The 20,588-nt window shown below is 48.4% G+C and overlaps 1 protein-coding gene across 1 annotated transcript in view; it reads left to right on the top strand.

Moving 5' to 3' along the window:
• AGPAT4 (1-acylglycerol-3-phosphate O-acyltransferase 4) overlaps positions 1-20,588 on the top strand; it is a 122,700-nt gene that overhangs the window by 19,773 nt on the left and 82,339 nt on the right. The window contains exon 2 of the mRNA XM_006152250.3: positions 13,663-13,928. Coding sequence (XP_006152312.1) covers positions 13,751-13,928 — 178 coding nt within the window. The 5' untranslated portion in view covers positions 13,663-13,750. The remainder of the gene's footprint in view (positions 1-13,662; positions 13,929-20,588) is intronic.

Below are 20,588 nucleotides of genomic sequence, written 5' to 3'. Positions count from 1 at the left end.
GAGGTGGAAGGGAGGGAGGTTGTCTAGGCCTGGTATATTTTTAGCATTCTAGTTTATTGGGTATGGAGCTTATCCCCGACAAACTGTGAAAGAGGCTGTAAGAATCCCCGGTGCTTGTGCTTAGGCAATGTTAAATCTAACAACGAAATCAATGAAGTTTTAATTTTATGAATGAATAGGTAGCTCCATGGACAAACAATGTAGTGAGTGAATAAACTTATCAATGGCAACTCGTTGTATGCATGAGACAAAGAACCCCATCCTGGGTTCTTAGCAACTGGGAAGAGTATCCTTACTTCTCTCAGCATGGTGCACTTCTACGCTTTCTGATCTCCGTAAGAACAGAAAGGGAGAGAGAAGGCCCAACTTCATGTTCCATCACTGTTGTTATCAATGGAATGTCCTGAGGTCTGGCCAGTCCATAATGACCCCAAAAGCATTGCTCCTGTCTCAACACTTCAGTATTCTGTGCTCAGATTTCAGAGCTATGGGTGTTCTTGGTCAACTTATTTTGGGCACTCAGAGCCAGCAATTTGGTCTTCAATAAATGATTCATGTCAGGAAAGCACTTAAGTGCCTTTGTTTTCTAACAAGTCTCTCCAGGTCTATTATTCATGAATCAAGTCGAGGAAATTGCTCGGATTCATTTGGCATACTTTTATGAAAATCAAAGAAATCAAAGATTTAAAGTCTAACCATATTGATCTCCCAGCTTCCTCACACTTACCAGGAGATAAGGACTGTCAATGACAGGGTCTGAGAACCTGAGGGTCAAGTGTGTTTAACGAAGAGGGAGGAGGGTAGAGAAGGGCCCACCACAGGGCGGAGGGCTGTTGCTGGTACCGGAGATACAGAAGAGGCAGTGCACCACTACACCTCTGAGCTCCTGGGGGTCGCGATAGTCTGCAGCCTCCGGCTCTACTGGAAACGCTCTGGAGTGTTTGTCATCATGTCAGTCTTCGTGAATTGGAAGTTGAGGGCTGTGGACAAGTGGCCCCATTTCTCATTTTCTGAGCCATATAATTGGGACTACTGACAGATACCTACACACCCGCCCTGCAGAGCCCTGACACATCCTTTGCTTCATCTCCCCCTGCCCTTGAGGGCCCTGTGTCTATCAATCAGAATTCCCCGAGGACGGATGAGGAGGCCGAGATTCCCGGAGAGCAATAATCGAGCGAAGAGTTACTTGACCCTAAATACACGGTCTTCCCTTGTGCCTTCATTTATTTGACCACTGACAGGGCCACAGTTTCTGGGTTCCCAAACTGGCCATACCAGTGCAAAGTCAGTTCCCAGTCAGTGTAACGCTTCCCAGCGTCTCGCAGGGTCAGCAGCTTTGTAGAAGAGCTTCTCATGCCCACTGGCTTCCCTACATGACCTGGAAGCTCTGATCACTACCACTTTCCATCTTGGCTTTCTGAAAGAGCCTCTCGCTGACCCCAGCAGCCTCCTGTCTCTGGTGGTCTGGCCCATTTGTCTCTAGCTGTTGATCCCCATTGGTTCTGAGCCATGCCCATGTGGCCAAAGACCATTTTTATCTTGTGTAAAATGGCAAGGAATCACCACTCCTAATGGAGCAGGTGACCAAGGTGGAGTGGGCTAGGCCGGGACACGGAAGTCTGTGCAGTGTACCCACGTTACGGGACAAACGGTGGAGTGGGTTTGCCTGTCTGGTGGGTCAGCATTATTATCCCCAGGGCTTCACAGCCAGTCCATCACAGAACATCAAAACTGGGCTTGCCTGGCCACACTGGAGCCTGCTCCAACGCACAGCACGCCCTAGTGCTGAAAAGATGGTACCCCTCCCCACACTGCACCTTCGGAATGATCAAGAAGTATAAGGGCATTTCCAACAAAGTTTTCAATCTTGCCCTAAGTTCATTTAGGGGACTTTTATTTATTACTTGTTTTATTTTGAAATATTACAGATTCTGTTTAAAAACTTTGTAGGTGCCCCGAGAACACACCTGTCTGCTCTGACAAGCCAGGCCTAGCCCTGCCCCTCCCAGGATGCCCCTGCTTCCTTGTGGGTGGCAGCCACGCTTCACCTATTCCTTCTTTACGTATTCTGGGCCTATCGGAACTGTGTCCTCAGCTTCTTGTTGCCGTCTCTGGAGGTCAGGGAAATACGGGTATACTCGAAGAACACCAGGGCGCCGTGGCCTGGGTCTTCATACCAGGTTTTATTTCTCTTCCGGAAGCGGAAGTGTAGAAGCGAGGCCCTCCTTTCCCAGTGAGATGCGTGCAGGGAACCAGCAGTTACTGCTCCTTACCGTGAAGACAGCTCGAAGCCACTGGCTTTGAACTGCCTTCCTTTGGGACAGAATAGGACATCGCTATTTCTTTCAGCCTTGTGAGTGGCTTTGAGGGTCCAGCCAGGGTCACCCTAGTATTGTGCAGATGTCAGGGGCATAAATATCCAGATGAGGAAAATCCAAACCCAAACAAACCAACTGCTCATTAAAGCCCCAGGTGGAAAGGTTAGTGAGGGACAATGGGAAAGCACTGGGGGGCCTGTGGGGACACAGGACCTTGGACAAAGGAGGGCCAGTGTGCGGGGGCACGTTTGGCCAGCACATTCCCAGGAGGAATGACAGAGGCAGGAACCTAGGCTAGGAGGGGATGGGCTGCCTGTTCCAGGTCCCACGGTTGGCGAGCAGGGCCTCTCCACGCACGCTTTCTTCATGGCGTGCAGTCCAGGCCGTGTGGGAAGGATGGCAGCGGATGCCGAGGTGAGACTGCCAGTCCTGCCATGTTGCCGTGGTGATGGGAGACAAGTAGGAGGCAGGCTCTGTGCCGAATCAAGCTCTCTTTCTGGTTCGAGTGCCAGCTGGTGTTGCCTCCACCTCACGCCGGCTCCCGTGAGCCCAGAGCTGTGTCCCAGCTCCTTCCCCACTTTGACGTGCCCAGGGAGAGCGGCCCTCCATACCTCAGCGGCCGTCCACAGCCCACCTTCACAGGTGGCCACGTGGCCACAGCAATGGACCAAGGCCGTAACCGCCTCGGCTCCACACCCTCCTGCTTTCCTCCGCCGTGTGGGAGCCTTCATTAGTAATGGGGAGAATGTGCACATCTGCCCATTTGGAAGCTTAATTGTCCTCATTTCATCTCAGGTGTCGGTTTCGTGATATTGGAATTTTTTTATTAGCGCTTGATAAAATTGTTTTGGATGCTTCTATAGATTGGACATAATTTATCAATATACTTTGCACTGAGCACATTTTGAAATAGCTCACGTGCTCTTGCTTGTCAGAAATGCAACTCGTCAGCTGCACAGGTGCTGAGGTCAGAGCCCTCCGGCCCACAGTTGCCATGGAGAGAGCTGGTCGGGGTCTGGAGACGGTGGGCGGTGGGCGTTCTGCCTGGCAGGAGGCTCGATGGGGGCCCTAAAGGGCAGACTGCAGAGCAGAGCTGGAAACTCACCATCATTCCCACGGCCAGAAACGGGGCCATGAACAGGAATATGGAATGGCCCGGGAAGGCTGGAGTGCATGGTGAAGCTTAGCTGTCTTAGGCTTCTCGTCTGAAAGTGGTTAAAACATGAGACCTCATCCAGGCCTGGCCCTGCATTTATCCCCACTGAAAAAAAAAGCAAGTTTATTTTGTGTTTCTTCCATGAAGGAGAGAGAGAGACAGGCACCTGGGCAGGGTCCTCATACCACGATCCACTCCCTGTCTCAGCCAGCCCAGATTCGAGCACATGCCTTGAGTGCTCAGGAAGGTCCCGGGGCGTGAACCCAGAACCTTTCCTGTGGGGATGCAGTCTTGTTACTGCTGTGCCATCGCCTGGCCCCTTCACTCACTACTTGACCTCTGCATGTTACCTAGTCTCACCGAACTTCAGTTTCCTCGTCAATAAAACGACGGCAGGAACTCCCACAGCGGGTTTTTGTCATGATCAGTGAGATTCACGTACATGAAACATTTATAATACAAGTCCTGCTGTCCTGGTGACTATTCGAAACCCTGCCGTATTTAACTGTCAGCATTCTCACCTCATGGGCACTAAAGCCACCCAAGGCTGGAGAGAATGCCAAGTGTAATTTCCCTCCATGTTATTCTTGACGGGACAGGGAGTCACCTAGCTCACATTTGCCTTGCGTCTTGTTTCTCTGGCTTAGATGTAAAAGCTCTTTATGATTTGTTTTTCTCTAGCAAGCTACTTAGTAGCAACTATTAAATATAAACTTAGAAGCATCTATTTTCTGCAGACCTCTACGTTTTATCACCCTACAAGGGACTTTGAAGAGGAACTAAGGGTTATTTATTAGAAGACATGATGAAAAGTTGAATATGATTTATGGCTCTTTCCGAGATGGGCCTGTTTTAATGGACATCCTGTACTGTACAGGGATCTTGAACAAAGGACTATCCTATTACATTTTAATATAAGCTAATTTTATAGCTTTTCTTCTGAGCCATTAGACAATGATGATTTTTTAATTGATGAATATTTAGTTAGAGATGGTCCCAAAGACACTTTAATTCAGTCTAGATATTTGCTTTCCTGGGCTGTGCTGGGCCTTAGGCCAAGGCATCCCAAAACTGAAGTGAACCTTGTCACTACCAAGTGCCGGGCGACCTCCTCAGGGCTCCACAGGTTAGTCGCTGCTCCCATGAAGACTTTGGCTGAAGTCAACCCAAAGTAAAAGCTGGTCGACTCAGAATTGTATGCCCAGGACCTCATCCCACGTTTCTCCTGGGACTGCATCCACTGCCCTCTCTCCTAGGTGCACCGTGGTTCCTGGGTGTTCTCTGCTTACTGACCCAAAGAATTGGTCCAGAAGCAGAACCCCTGAGCCAGCCTGCAGCCAGCCCCACTGCAGCGGTGCACTCTCTCTTGCCAGTCCCTGCCATTTTCCTTTTATTTATCCGGTCAGCCTGGCCCTCTTGAGAACCTCCTCTGTAGGTGTTAGGGAAAAGAGGTGGAACCAGGCCCCTTCCCTGCCGAGGGGGAATGTCCTGGAATAGAAGCAGAAGCCCGCCTCAGAGAGCAGCGCTCCGTGTGGTCTGGAAGGTCGTGCTGCTCTCCCGGCAGTTCCTTCCTAAGGATTATGGTGCTGAGGCAGGAGCCTGCACCAGGTGGGCTCCCTTGCATCAATGTGTGTTTGTGTGTGTATGTGCATGTTGCATGTGTGTGCCTGTGTGCGTGCACACAAAGTTAACTGCTGTATGTGTAGTTCTGTTTCCTTCCAGTTTTTGTCTGTTTGATTTTAAAATTGTGATTATTCTCTCTCTATAATTTTGTACCCTTTGTCATGTGATATCATAATGAAATGTATCCATTTTGCTACAAACTAATGACAGTGACGCTGTATTCATTCCATTGGTGGGTCCCCCATAAGTCACTTTTTTGTGTCTTCATGTCAGAAATGGAGGTTGCTTCAAAATTTTTGGTGCACGTGGACTGTAGTTGTTGAATATCTTCATACATAGAAAGTGTCCTGAAAGCTAATTTTGTCTCTGAGATAGTTGGCCAGAAGTCTGTTTACTATTGCATGTGGTGTAAAGATTCTCAGGTCCTCACAGGTGTGTCAGCTTGCTCACAGCACAGGTACAGTGGGCTCCTACTTGCACTGAGGCTATGAGTCCCATAATTCTTCATCTCCTTTAAAATGAAGTGTTATGGGACCAGTAGTTAGCGTAATGGCTATGTTGCTGGACTCCCATGTAGTTGACCGTGGTTCATGTCCCGGACCCGGCAGCTTAAACTCACACCGGGCATGTGTGCGTGTGTGCCCAAGATCCCAAGAGGAGAATAGAGGAGAAGGGATTGCAGTGTGGCCACCCCCCCCCCCCCCGGGGGGTGATTTCTCGCTTTCTATCTCTCTGTCTCTCTATCTTTCTGACAAGTACATGCACCCTATAGCGAAAACCTCTCAAAAAAAAAAAAAGAAGTGTTATAATTTTTTAAAATCTAGTTTAGGAAACAAAAAATAGTATAAAGAACTTGCATTTCTTTCTTTTTTTTTTTTAGAGGTTTTTGCTATAGGGTGTGTGTGTGCTCACCTGAAAGACAGAGACAGAGAGACAGAAAGTGAGAAATCACCCTCCCCAGGGGATGGCCACGCTGCAATCCCTTCTCCATTCTTCTCTCAGGATCTTGGGCACGCATGCACATGTGCCCGGCGTGAGTTTAAGCCAACAGGTCCAGGGCCTAAACTGCGGTTGACTGCATGGGAGTCCAGCGACATAGCCATTACGCTAACTTCTGGTCCCAGGAACTTGCATTTGTTTAATTTCTCATATGTGTTGTGAGTTGTTCTGGATTGTGAGGATGAAAGAAACTCAAGAAGGTGCTTAGATTTCAGTGATGGTGCTAGGCTGGCTGTGGGTATTGATTTAGCAACTCTTTGTGGATTGATTGGGCTTTTTTTTTGGAAGAAAGAATTTTATCTCTTCTACAAACAAGTAAAAACAACCTTTGAAAACAAGCTGATGGCAATCTCATTTCGAGTTTAGCCTCTTTTCTTGCCTGTGACTAACATTCATGTTTATTTCATCATTTCAGAATATCAAATAAGCCAGAATAAAGTCTTATCTAAGATTCTCGTACTCATCGCCTGGTTGAGTGCGTTAAGCTGACAGCTCTGAGTGTAGCTGAGAGAAGAATGCGGTTGGAGCTGTCTCCTGGGAAGACTCTTAGCTTTCTTGTGCTCCTGTTTCCACCACCATGGCCGAGCGGTGTGTGCCACCCTCGTTTACCATCCACGACTCACTTCTGGAGACCCGCAGACCAAGAGCTCTGCACTTCATGTGTGTGTGTGTGCGTGCGTGTGTGTGCTTGTGTGTGTGCACGCCTGCCTTTCCGGTGGGATTCCATGGTAGAAATGCTACCTGGGGAATGCAGTGCTACTGCAGGTGCTCTGCTGGCTTGCATGTTAACGAATTCTCAAGTCCCCTTCCTTCATCTCCATGCTTTGGAAAGAGTATTATGTTGTGAGGAAGGTAACGTGTGTGTGAAGGTAACATGTGTGTGGGCTTTTGCGAAGGCATCATCCTCTACTTCTGAGTCAGCAGCAGGCAAGTGTAGGTTAGAATGAAGACATGGGGGAGGGAGTGCTTTCACCTGCTTACAGGTAAAGAAAATGTCAGGACCTAGACAGGTAGTAAGAAGGCAACTAGTTGATTTGTATCTCATGGGCTTTCTCAGAAATGCCCAAGTAATGCATTTAGCTGTTCCCTTTTTGCTTATTTTTCTGGAAGTGATAGAAAAATCCTCCCACTAGGTGGGGGCGCCCTTCTCCAGGCATGGAGGGTTTCCAGCACAGTATTACACTTGATCCTCACAACCGCCTCACGTCGATGGAGGGTTTCCAGCACAGTATTACACTTGATCCTCACAACCGCCTCACGTCGATGGTAGTGCTCCGATTTTCACAGGGGAGGAGACTGAGGGCTGAGGAAGTCGACTTCCATAGCTGTCGAGGGCCAGCCGGGGTATGCTGCTGCCTCTCGGTGGTCTCTTAGTGGGGCCTGTGCACTCGCCACCATGCTGGCTGACCCCCATCCCAGGTGACAGAGGCTGGGTCCAGGCGGCCTGAGGCGGCCTTCACATTTCGGTTTCTCTTGTCCATTGCGAGCTGGCAGGATTGCCACTTTCTGCCACCTTCATGGGGCACGCCCAGAGGTCCTTCTCAGCCAGGTAGCGAGCACCCTGCTGCTCTCTCTCAGACTTGCGGGCATCCTACCTTCATCCCCTAGGCCCATCCCCCCACACCTACCGGGAAAGCAGGGACCTGGGGCCAGCAGTTCGGTGCCCAGGGGCCAGATGTCGCTCTCCTTATGGAGGAGAATAATAAAATGCAGAGAAGAGAAAAGAAAGCAGCCACAGTCCTTCCGCCAAATTTCAGCCTCTATTAATAGATAGCTGTGGATATAGAAATAGACGTAGACGTGAGTGATATAAATACCACGTGATAACTCTGAGTCAGAATCGTGCTCCTTTGTGAACTTCTCCCATTCAGTATGTTCTGACATTCTCTAAAGGCCTAGACCAGTGGATTCTTCCCTTTCTATGTCGTATCCTTGTTTCATACAGTAAAGTGGCTTTGCTAGAAAGAGTCTCCCCATAAATTCTTGGAATTTTCTAAGCTGAAAAGGAAATGCCAGCGTTCAGGCATTTCCATCATCTTCACACGGCTCGCTCAAAGTCAACCTCCAGTAAGTGCATAGCCCCCATGTACGACCGTGTATGTAACTCCCATGTGTGTGACCCATATGCAGGTGTGAATGGATGTAACTTCATGTGTGACTCCACATGTATGGATGTGACCCTTAAGTATGATGGATGTAACCCCATGTGTGTGACCTCCCATATACACAATCCCCACATGTGTGACCCCCATGTTTGGGACCCTATGCATGCATTTATATAACCCTGTGTGTGAACCCTATGTATGTACATGGATGGTACATGTAACCCTGTGTGATGTAACCCGTGTCCTCGCTGCATAGGACCCCTGTGTGTGTCTGTAAGCCCTGTGTCGCTCCTGTCCTTGTGTGGGTAACTTAGTCTTATATCCCAGTGACACAGAAAGCCACTCCCTTGGGTGTTCATTAATAAACCTCTCCCAGCACTTCCGATTTTTCCTAACAGCTCTGAACTAATTTAACGCAGACGCATGGCCAACGGTTTTTCAGTGTGCCCTCCGGGGCTGCCGGAGACTTGGGCAAATGATTAGTTAATTCAAAATCTACTAAACTGTCAGTAACCTAGGGAATAAAGGCAATTTGGAGTAAATTACTCTCTTGAATCTGTTGTGGTTCCTAGTGACCATTGCTTTTTGTCTGTGTTTAAACTGCTCTTCAGAAATTTTTGGATGATGTATGTTTAGTTCATGGTCAGTCTCCACCCTTGGGAAAATTCAGATAACATGTCCATGTTGGGTTTTCTGGCCTTTTTCCTTTGCTCCATAATGTCTCTTACAAAGGTCTCCATTCTTCGGCCCGCTCTCCCGGCGCCTCAGCTCACTAGTGTGAAGTGCTGGGACCCGTCATCCAGCGGACCCCTCTCTGCGCTGCCTCATGCATTAGGCCCGAGTCGTGTCCCTTCTGGCTGCCTCCTGGGGTGGCCTGCACCGTCCTCTGCAGCCAGATCTCACCGTGAGACCCTGCTGGGAGGGGATCCGGCTGGCTTTGGCATCATGTCGGCAGGGCAGTCCTCAAGATCACGTGGATGAGTTTGGGGACGGGGCAGGAGGTTAAAGGCCACTGCGGAGTTCTGACACACAGACTACAGCTGTTTGATTTTGTAAGTGGCAAACACCAGCAGAAGGCAACGTCACTTTGGGCTTTTTGAGCACACAAGTTCTTCATGGTGGCCTGTGACGGTAAGAGAAATCTTTATTCACAGACACAGGAAATGCCGACTGCTGCAAAGTTATTTGTTAAGTAGTAATTCCGTAAGGTACTGCTCTGACAGGCTCAGCAACAGCATAAAATTCTTTATCATGTCTTCTTTCTCGTAATAAACTACCGAAGTAAATTTGCTGGAGTTTCCCAGTGATATTCTAGGTACTTACAAAGCTGAAGGGGATATAGACAAAGTTGTTTCAGCTGTGTCCCTCCAGCTGCTTTCATCACTGGTGGATATTTATACCATCTTTTCACACCGTGGCCCCAAATGGGCCCCATTAGAAGAGAACGCTCTCCTTTATCCACGAGGGGAAGGCTAGTCCTCCCAACTTCGATCCGTAATGAACTTAAGACATCGCGAATGCACCCACTAGACGCCTCCTGAGTGATCCAGCCTCACTTCTTAGTAACTGGCCTTTGGACTCAAGTCAGTTAGATTACTAGGTCGTTGGGGAAGTTTCTCCGTGGAAACTACGTCCCGACTTTGCCTACGACTGCATCCTTGGCACACTCGCTTGTTTTGCAGCAATTCCTAGACTATGTTTGTCTTTGCTTTTGTATATAAATCTAAGAATTGACTGGTGTACTGCAAAATCAAAAAACAGTAGCCTCCTTGAGATTTTGGTTAGAATCTATTCTCTCTTTTTATACCTAGGGAAATAGAGTTTTATTATTATTATATGTTTTAATACCCAGAGGAAATAGGCGCTCTCCAGAGAGAGACAGAGAAGGAAAGGGAGAAAGGATCCCCGAGTGGGGCGTGGTCACACTGCAGTCCCCTCTCCATCCTCCGATCCTGTTGGCATTTGGGGTACATGCATGTGCCCAGCGTATTATTCAAGCCACCGGTGCTGGAACTTGAACCACGGTCACCCGTGTTAGATCCGGCTCCCTTAACTCTAGGCTAGGGGCCTTACCCTAAACTGAGATTTGAGAAAGTTAATTCACCCATGGCGAATGGCTAGACAGACCGAACAGAGCCTCACACCTGGCGCTTGAGCCCCAAGTCCATGCTCAGCCACAGTGCTGGGGGCAAGGGGACCGGAGGGAGGACGTGGAGGTTGAAAACCCAAGAACTGAAGTAGTCAAGCTTACCTGCAGTCACCTCTACATCGTGTTAGAGCCTCCTTTATGCAGGGCCAGCGTGGGTTTTACCCGAGGGTGTGGTGGCCCTTGAAATTTTACCAAGGAAAAAAGAAAATCTTAATTTATTTATTTATTTATTTTTTTTGTGGCGAACCATAAAGGAAAGCAGCATTTAACCTCTTGCATTTCCAATGTTGGATACCTCTCTTTTCTTTTTAGCAAAGCAAAGAATTTGTCAAATAATCTATAATCTCTAGGCCACAGAAACCTACCCAACTCCTTCTGGCTAGCTTGTCTTGAAACTATTAGCGACTAACCCAGGAACAATGAGTAAATTGCGTGAATATTCAGCATTCGACTGTATTTGCTGCCAAACCGTAACTGATGTAACCTGCTCCTGTCTGTGTGCCTCTGAAAGTCACATGTGTCGAGAGTAAGCTGCGAACTTAGAGCCTCTTCCTTTGAGGCTGGGCATATCTGTGGAAATGCCGCCTAGAAAGGCCAGAGAGGTGATGGTTTGTGCCAGAGTGGTGCTCCCTGGAGAGGATGAGCTATCTCAGCTAAGCTATGCTGGTTTCAGAGCCATGAAGCCAGAGGTTCCTTTCCGCTTTCCTCCTGCCCGAAACGTATGGGGACCATATGGAAAAGCAAGATCCCTTCCAGGGTCTCAGCACGTTCTGTGCACCTCCCTTGTGACTGGCATGTGCCGGAGACCATCCTCAGAGCCAAGAGCGGCTCCATTCCCCCACTGTGAGCATGCTCTGTGGGTATGAACTTCACCGTCTCTGTCCTTCGGGTCGTTACCAGGCTGCGCTACAGAGAGGAATTCTGAGCCCTAGAAAACACCCTCATCACCCAGGAGCAAAACAGCCCAGACTTGCAGGAGCAGCAGCTGAGGGTTAACTGAGCCCTAAGAGCAGTTACTGATGGTATCTATGTGCTTAAGCAAGTCGCCCAACCTAAGTTGCCTCAGTTGCTTATTCTGAAAATAAGATAATATTAAGTAAGATGGGGGAACTTCAGAAAGTTTGTAGGAAAAAGGAGTTAAAGTATGAGTTTATTTTCATGCAAAAATAACATTGAAATCTAATGTATAATAGTTTCATACTATTTATTTTATGTGAACATTTTTTTTGAGAGAGATTTTTTTTCTATAGGACATGTGTGCTCGCTGGACAGACAGAGAGAGACAGAGAGACAGAAAGTGAGAAATCAACCTCCGGGGGGATGGCTGTAATCCCTTCTCAATTCGCCTCTGGGGATCTGGGGCATGCATGCACATACGCCTGGTGTAAGTTTTAAGCCACTTGGTCTGGGACTTGAACCATGGTTGACTACATGGGAGTCCAGTGACATAACCATTACACCATCTGTTGGTCCCTTCTATGAACTTTTTGAAGACCCCCCTCACACTCATCTTGTGGTACTCACGGGAACCTTAAAATGAGTTAATATATGTAAAATTATACAGATCATTCATTTTAGGGTATTATAAATAAAGATAGCAAATCCAGGGCCTCTGAGCAATTCTGTTAGAAAGTTCATCCTAAAATGTGAGCTCTTCCTGGGCTGGGCTGAGCGATATTCTGCTGGGGTTGGGGGCTTTGCTGTGTGCAGCTTTCTTTCCTGTCTGAGAATCCAAGCTCCTGTCTTCACCCCTTCCTGAATGGCTTTATTTGCCAAAGTCTAAAGTCATTTATTTGCTCCCTTTGGAACCTGGATTACAGGGCTGTGAGTCTGCTTGCTCTGTATGTGTTGAGTCCCTTTCTGACCTTAGAACTTTTAAGGTGTGTGTGTGTGTGTGTGTGTGTGTGTGCCTGTGTGTGTGTAGCTGTGTGTGTGTGGCTGGGGTGTGGTGGGGTTAGTTTTCTGCTTGCTCTGTATGTGCTGAGTCCCTTTCTGACTTTAGAACTCTTAAGGTGTGTGTGTGTGCCTGCGTGTGTGGCTGGGGTGTGGTGGGGCTAGTTTTCTTGCCTTCGTATTCACTGATATCCTTAAAGTTCAGCCTTTGCCTACCTTCACTAAATTATTCTACAAATATATACATGTGCTCGCTGGAGAGACAGAAAGCAAGAAATCACCCCCCCGGGGAGATAGCCACACGGCAATCCCTTCTCCTCCAGTCTCCTCTCGGGATTTTGGGCATGTATGCACATGTGCTTGATGTGAGTTTTAAGCCGCCAGGTTCAGGACTTGAACTACAGTTGACTGACTACATGGGAATCCAGTGATGTAACCATTACTCCATCTACTGGTCCCAATACAAATACATTTTTAAATTAAGCCGTACCATGTGCCAATGACTCATTCAAAGGCATGGGGGAGGCCACACCTTTAATGATCTTTAAAATCAACATGATCCTGGAGAAGCAGACCTGGAGGAGGGCAGGCAATGCAGTGAGCAATAGCAGAACATAGCAAATCTCGTACAGGGAGCTCGGGGTGCAGCTCCAGGCTGTACCCCTAATCTGGCCCTGGGAAGGCTTGATTGACTTCAGGGCCAGCCTGTAGAGGTGAGGGGCAGGCCCAGGCCTGGGGGATGAGGGCTGGCACTGAGATGGCCCGGGGAGTGAGGTTCTGAGATGGGACTTGTGCTGTGTCCTGGCAGCCCAGGCGGCCATGTGGTTGGGAAGGGACCCTGCAGCCGGCCCAGCTACTGCTAGCTTTGAGGCTGTAGAACCTTGGCCAAGTGGCTTCACTTCTCTGGGCCTTTGTTTCCTCAACTGAAAGAATAAAATAGTGCAGACCTCAGAGGGTACTAGGAGAATAAAAGGGAGAACTATATTAAAGGGTTTAGGTTGTGTGCAATAGGTGTTCTATCAATGTTTGCTAAATAAAAATAAGTCAACTAATGTACCCTGAGTTTAACCTCAGTATGGCTTGCTTTCTCTTTATTTTTGCCAGAGGGTGTGCATGCTAGCCAGAGAGAGACCAAGAAAGAGGGAAAGCAAGAAAGCACCCCCCCACCCCCATGCGGCATCCCTTCTCCACCATTTCTCCCTCTTTCAGGATTTGGGGCATGCACGCACATGCATCCTGCATGTTTTTCAAGCCAGCAGGTCCAGGACTTGAACCATGCAGTTGGCCATGTGGGATCCAGCCATCTTCACCACCACACCACCGGCTGGTCCTTTTGTTTTTCTTTGAAAGCATTTTTTTTCTGACTATGAAATCACATCACATTTGGCTAACCTTTAACATTGGCTTGTGTTTTAGGCGCGTTCCTGAGTCCGGGATCTTTCTTCCTTCGGGAAACATCGTATTGCGTGTATTGTTTACTTCCGAGTAAAAGCGACCCCACGCCATGGACCTCATCGGATTGCTGAAGTCTCAGTTCCTGTGCCACCTCGTCTTCTGTTATGTATTTATTGCCTCGGGGCTGATCATCAACACCATCCAGCTCTTCACGCTCGTTCTCTGGCCCATTAACAAGCAGCTCTTCCGGAAGATCAACTGCAGGCTGTCCTACTGCATCTCGAGCCGTAAGTTACTTACAAGTCCTACATTTCACTGCTGGTGTGGGTGCCAGACATGGCTCTGGACGTGGGTTTGCCAGGTTTTCATTGTCTGCTCAGGTGTTTTTGTTTTGCAAATGTCTATGTCATCCTTACCCTCCACGTTATTTTTTAAATGAGAAATACCAATAGCCCGAAATTCAACAGGCACTTTGAAAAGTAAATATACATTCTATCACTCCTTCTGTAGTTTTCCTCCTCAGAAACAGGCGGTGGGAATAATTTCTTAGTAATCCTTACAGAACTAGTACATATGTGTTCATACTGAGAATCCTCTACACCCCGTGGCAGATCCCTCCAATGGTAACATCTTGTGTAACTGGGGGACAGTGTTCTACCTGGAAAACGATAGCGATAGCACCCAGCAGCCTTGCCCGTGTTTCTCACTTTCTGTACACTCATTTGTGTTTGACTCTCCTGGGCCATTGTAGACATGGCTAACGTGACTGGCCTGAGTTTCAACAGTTAAAAAGAAAAATCAGCTGGGAACCAGCAGATGGTATAATGGTTATATCATTGGATTCCCATGTAGTTGACCGCGGTTCAAGTCCTGGACCCGGCGGCTTAAAACTCACGCCAGGTATGTTTGCATGCGTGCCTAAAATCCCAAGAGGAGAATGGAGGAGAAGGGATTGCGGCATGGCCATCCCCACAGGGGGGCGATTTCTCACTTTCTGTCTCTCTGTTTCTCTCTGACTCTCTGGCAAGCACACGTACCCTATAGTAAAAAGCTCTCTTTAAAAATAAAGAAAGAAAAATCAGCACATGGGGACCTCTCCAGAGATGTGATGTTGCTGTTTACTGGCCTAAAGGCTATATCTGCTCTCAGAAGTAGGGTGCACAGTATCATTACTGCTTATATAAGGGGTGTGACTATATTTCAAAATGTGAGCACTTTTAAATTAAGCTAAAATTAAAAAGTCTCAGCTACCTTAGATTATATCGAGAATCTGGGATTGCTGATAGCTTCCTGGGGGCCAGCCAGTGGTGTGGTGGTTAAGGCAGCTAGACCCCACATGACCAACTGAGCTATTTGAGCCTGGATCCGGAGAAGGGATTGCAGCATGCCATCCCCCTTGGGGGTGTTTTTTTTTTCTCTCTTACTAGCACATGTACCTAATAGTAAAAAAAAAAAAGAAAGAAAAGAAAGAAAGAAAAAAAACAGAAAGAAAGAAATCTTTTTCTGAAAACCTTAAAATGAAGCAATCAGATTTAAATGGAAAACAATGCAAGCTGTGTACAATGACCTCAGTGGATCACTGCTGATACAATCCGCTCTCATGCTTCTAAAACTTCAAAATAACAACTGGTAGGAGAATAGTGATTGGAACATCCTTATTCATGATTTCTTTCCCAACTCAGAACTTGCAAATATGTCTGATATTATTTCTGATGTAGTTTAAGTGTAAGATCTACATGTCTGTATTAGAGTATTGTACATAAAAATGTCTTGAAAATAAGTGCTTATAAGATCATAAAGCTAAGTTATAATTGTACAAAAATCTCTCATCCTCGGGTCTACCGCCTACTGGGTACAAGTAGCTATTCAATCCAATAGTGCATGTCATACATGCATTGGTCTCCTGGAACTCAGGTGTTTAAACTAAAAAAACGTGTCAGAGCAGGGCAGAGACAGGCGGAAATGACCTGGAACCGATCCATTGGTGTTAAAGAGAGAAGAAGCATTGCATCATCAAGGGAGAGGAGTTAGCTGACCCAGACTTACCTTATCGTTTTAGACATCTTTTTACATTAGAGTAGTCTATTTCTATTTAAACAATTCAGAATAGCTTTAGGGGGCCAGCAGGTGGCATAGTGGTTAAGGTGCTGGGCTCCCCCATGGCCAGCCCTGGTTTGAGTACCAGACCTGGCAGCTTGAAACTCACTAGGCATGTGTGCGTGCATGTCCCAGATCCCAAGAGAATGGAGAAAGGATTATGGTGTGGCCCTCCCCGCTGAAGGGGGTGATTTTTCACTTTCTGTCTCTCTCTTTGTCTCCCTGGTGAGCCCATGGGCCCTATAGCAAAAATCTCTCAAAAGAAAGAAGAAAAAAATTTTAGAATAATTTATCAAATTATATTTTTAATTTGCTAAAGAGCCTGTGCACTCACCCGAGAGAAGAGAGAGAGAGTGGGAGAAGGAAAGTGAGAAAGCAAGCCAGGTCTGGGACTTGAACCACCGCCAGCCATGTGGAAGTTCAGAGTCCCAACCACCACACCACCTGCTGGCCCCTAAACAATTTAATTTTAACAAAGCAATGCTGATTGCATTTTTCATTGAAACCTGCACTTTCATATATGATTAGCACGAACTGGAGATTCCAAAACCTGTCAGTTTGCTACATGAAATGGCTTCAATTTGCACTGCCTTCCCCCCTGTCTAAATTTCAGGTGGATGGTTAAGGATCAGATTTCCCATTTGGAGTTAGGAAGTAGGAAATATGACTGAGGGCGAACATTCTTAGGACCCTGTGTTTTGCTGTTGGTTGCTGGTAAAGGCATACTGGATTGTGGCAGGGTCTCGTATATGTATTTCTGGGAATACTTTAGCCTACTTGTTTCTGGTAAAACTTTACATGAATAACAAATTCAGAAAACAATGCATATTTTTAAACTATCACTAATGAATAATTTCTAACAAATTCTGAGTGAAACTCTGAATGTACCACCCAGACAACTGGCATTTCAGTGAGGGCAGGCGTCTCATTTTATCGAAAGACCAGGACGCACCCACACACAGGTACCTCCACAGTGCCCTGAGCCTACATTCATGGGTGAAGCTCTCCATCCAGGTAGACCCGATGATTCTCTGTACCTGCTTCTCAGGTGACAAACTCCCACAGGCTGAGGGCCAAGCAGTAGGATGACATTTTAGAATGATCTGAAAGGAGAAGGAAAGATTTCTCTCTAGCGGAGCAGACCTGGCTCCTAGAAGGGAGGTGCAGGAGAAGGGCTGGGTGATCTCTCCTGGGTAGGCTCACCTTGTTGTGACTGTTGTGACGAGTCATTTCAAATCAGGGACACACCCACCATCGCAGGATTCTCCATTTCTGATGTCCTAGTGGGGAGGGGGGCACAGTCATTCTCTTTACCCACTTATTTATTCATTTTTTTAGAGAGATTTTTGCTACAGGGCGCATGCGCTTGCTAGAGAGACAGAGACAGAAAGTGAGAAATCACTCCCCAGGGAAGATGGCCATGCCACAAACCCTTCTCTATTTTCCTCTCTGGATTTTGGTCACACATGAACACACACATGCCTGGCATGAGTTTAAGCCACCAGATCTGGGATTCAAACAGCAGCTGGCTATGTGAGAGTCCAGCGACATAACCATTAGGCCATCTGCCGGCCCCCTCTTTCCCCACTTTTCACTTGCTCACTCTCTGTACTAGATTTTCTTTCCCCTGAGTGTTTCATGACAGTTGAAGGCATGTAAGAAGTCAGCGTGTCTAGGAAGCTTTGCTGGGGTCTGGTCAGCTGTGGACTCTGGCCAGCCATGGGCTCTGGTTAGCCATGGACTCTGGCCCGGGCTCCGGTCAGCTGTGGGCCCAGCTGCAGACCACCCTGCAGCCAGAGAAGGGGCGAGCATGCAGCTTCTGTTTGGCTTTAACTCTCCCCTTTCCCCTCCAAGTTAGATAAAACTGTCTTCTGGCTCTGACTCACTCTAAGCTTCGGCTATCAGCAGCCTTCATCATTTGCAGCTAATTGTCAAAGAATGCAGCAGAATGGATTGTTTCCTTGAGATGCAGAGCCTTCCTGCACCTGTTCACGGTTTAGGACAGCGCGCATATTTGTCCCTTGTTCATGAAGAGCATGGTGCTGTATCAAGCGAGCTGAAAGCCGTCACCAGGCCTGGTGTGACAAAGCTCACTGCCATAGGCCACATGGATGTAAATGACAAACGGACAGAGCAGTCAAGACAGCAGGTGATCCGCAGGGCATCCCCACAGAGGTTTTTAGCCTCATGGCAAGGACGAACCTCGTGAGTGGCCATTTGAAAGAACATTCGATCTGGAAGGCTGCTGTTGAGGGCTGTTTTATTTCAGTTTTGCCTAGATTTGTGGCAGGAAGGGCTGAATGAGGAGGAGGAGGAGGAGGATGGAGCACACATCTCTCCAAGGTGAGAGAAGGAAGACAGTTACAAGGAGAGCGTGATGGGGAGCATTTATTACCTTTCTGCTGGGCAGGATGTACCTTTTAATCTGTAGAGAGGAGTGGCTGAGATGGACTGTTTTTCTCCCTTGACATTGTGGGTTTAAAACAACAAAACAAAGGTTAGGAGAACCTATTAATATCAAGGTTTAAAAAAAGGAAGAAGAAAGCAAGCAACGATGGGACTATGACCTTAGAATTCCAGAAAGGACTAGTGAAATGGAACACAAAGCCACGTAGAGTGTCCCAGCCCCGCCCTCCCTGGCCACCGTGCGTGGTCTCCAGATTCATGGCTGCCTTGAATATCCCTGAGTTCGAGCTGCTTGATGTTTCTGGAGCAGGAGGTGCAGCTCCGCTTCCTTTTTGTAATGGGCAAGGCCTTGTGGGGAGGAGGGAGGTGTTTGGGGATGCAGTCAGACATCCCACGCTCCTGCTTGTGGGCCGTGTCACCCTGGGTGAGCTACGTAAACTCTGAGTCCAAATAACAGGACCGATCGCAACAGCCGGTCGAAAAGACAGAATGAGATGCCACGTACCAAAGTGCTCTATAACTTGCCTAGAAGACATCGCAGTTTGGGTGACAACTGGAAGCTGTGTCCGTGGAGGGAGGGAGAGAAGAGGGGACAGGCCAGGCTGTCTTCATCTCCCATTATTGTTCACGGCTTAGGCAAATGACTGAAAAACTCAGCTGCACTTCAGACAAAGGGGATGGAGAGAATTGAACAGGATTCCGATGTTTCTGACAAGGGGCTTAGACTCGCGCTTTTGCTCTTGGAAGGATGCGCGTTCCTTTTTGCCCTCTGTTGCTCAGGGTTGTGGCACTGTGTTTGGTGGGGCTGGTGAAGGTGGCGAGCCTGAGAGGAAAAGCCACTTGCAACCCCCTGCCTGTGTCCTCTCTGGAGGCACCCCGGCTTCCCTGCTGGGATCATAGTAAACACTTGTATTTCGGGCTGTATAAGTCACCTGAGGGGGGACTAGGCAGCGGCTCAGAAGGCTGGCAGAGCTGGCGTGCCACCCTTTGAGAGGCAGTATCAGGGAGGGTAACTTGTCAGACAGGGTCAGCGAGGGCCACATGCAGGAGGGGCGGAGTGCACGTTGCCTGTGGAAGCTGAGTGCCGAGGCCTTCCTGCGGCAGCCTGTGTCTGCAGATGAAGAGCGAGGGAGCGGGGGCAGATGAAGCGGAATCTTCACCCGGCCGCACCCAGCTGGTTGTCCAGAGCAGTAGGTCCCCTCTGGCAAGGGTGCAGGTCCCTGAGTTAAGGATCTGTTTGCGTTACCCTTCCTGACCCAGGGTCCCCGGGACGGGGGCAGTGTCTAAAGACCTAACAAGGCAAGCCTGGTGGAACCAAAGCAGCCTTTATGCATGATTTAAAGAGACCTCCTTGAGACTAGCAGATAGTGTAATGGTTATGTCTCTGGATTCCCAAGTAGTTGTCCGCAGTTCAAGTCCTGGACCTGGTGGCTTAAAACTCACACCAGGTGCAGGTATGTGTGTGTGTGTCCAAAATCCCAAGAGGAGAATGGAGGAGAAGGGATTGCAGGGTGGCCACCCCCGCTGGGAGGGTAATTTCTTGCTTTCTGTCTGTCTGGCGAGTGCACACGCCCTATGGTAACAATCTCTCTCTTTAAACAAACAAACGGAGAGACCCTATGGCGGCGTTTCTGACTCTCCGCCATACAGACCTGTAGCCACTGGTTCTGGAATCACGTGCTTTCCTGGGTAGCCGTCCTAACCCCGCTCACGGGCGGTTGCTGTGCCAGCGCTGGAAACCGTCTCCTGGGTGGCTGTCAGGCTCCTCTAGGTAGCCTCACTGACATTGCTCCTCCTCATCGACCAAGCTCTAAGCTCTGTTTGCACATTGCATTTCAAATAATGCAGTCAATTGTAAACGCAAGCAATCTTTTCCGCCGCGGCCTTTCTTCCTGCTGTGCCTAGGGGACCTCCGTGAGGTCAGGCAGATGTCAGACGGCCTCTCCTGTAGGCCCAGTGAGACAGAAGGCGGGCTGCATGGGCTGTGGGTGCTGCTCAGTGCTTCTGTTCTGGTATAGCTCCTGTGAAAATTCTGAGTTAAAAGTGATAGCAAAGTGGCATGGTGATTAAGGACCTGGATTCCCACATGGCCAACCGTGGTTCATGTCCCAGACTTGGCGGCTTGCTTTCTCATGTCCTCTCTCTCTTTCACTCTGTCCCTCTCTGATCAAGACTAAAACAAAGTGACAGTAGACAAACCCAGCTCTTCAGGCCACCCAACTGACCTTCTAGCTCTCTGAGAGGTTGGAGAGGACGAGGGCTGGGGCTTCCTGTTGCTGCCCCCCTGGCCAGCCCCAGGACTCCCCAGCCCTTCGGTGACTTCCCATTTGGCGGCCGCAGGGGGGCAGCGGCTCCTGTCAGTCAATCGGACACTGATCTCCGACCCCATGCTGCGGCTGGTGCTGCAGGTGCAATTAACGTCCCTACGCCCACACTGTGCACAA

This window comes from Tupaia chinensis, unplaced genomic scaffold (genome assembly GCF_000334495.1).
Source record: "Tupaia chinensis unplaced genomic scaffold, TupChi_1.0 Scaffold000346_1, whole genome shotgun sequence".
NCBI lineage: Eukaryota > Metazoa > Chordata > Mammalia > Scandentia > Tupaiidae > Tupaia > Tupaia belangeri.
Note: the sequence above shows the minus strand (reverse complement) of the source record. Positions and strands in the feature narration are given on the sequence as shown.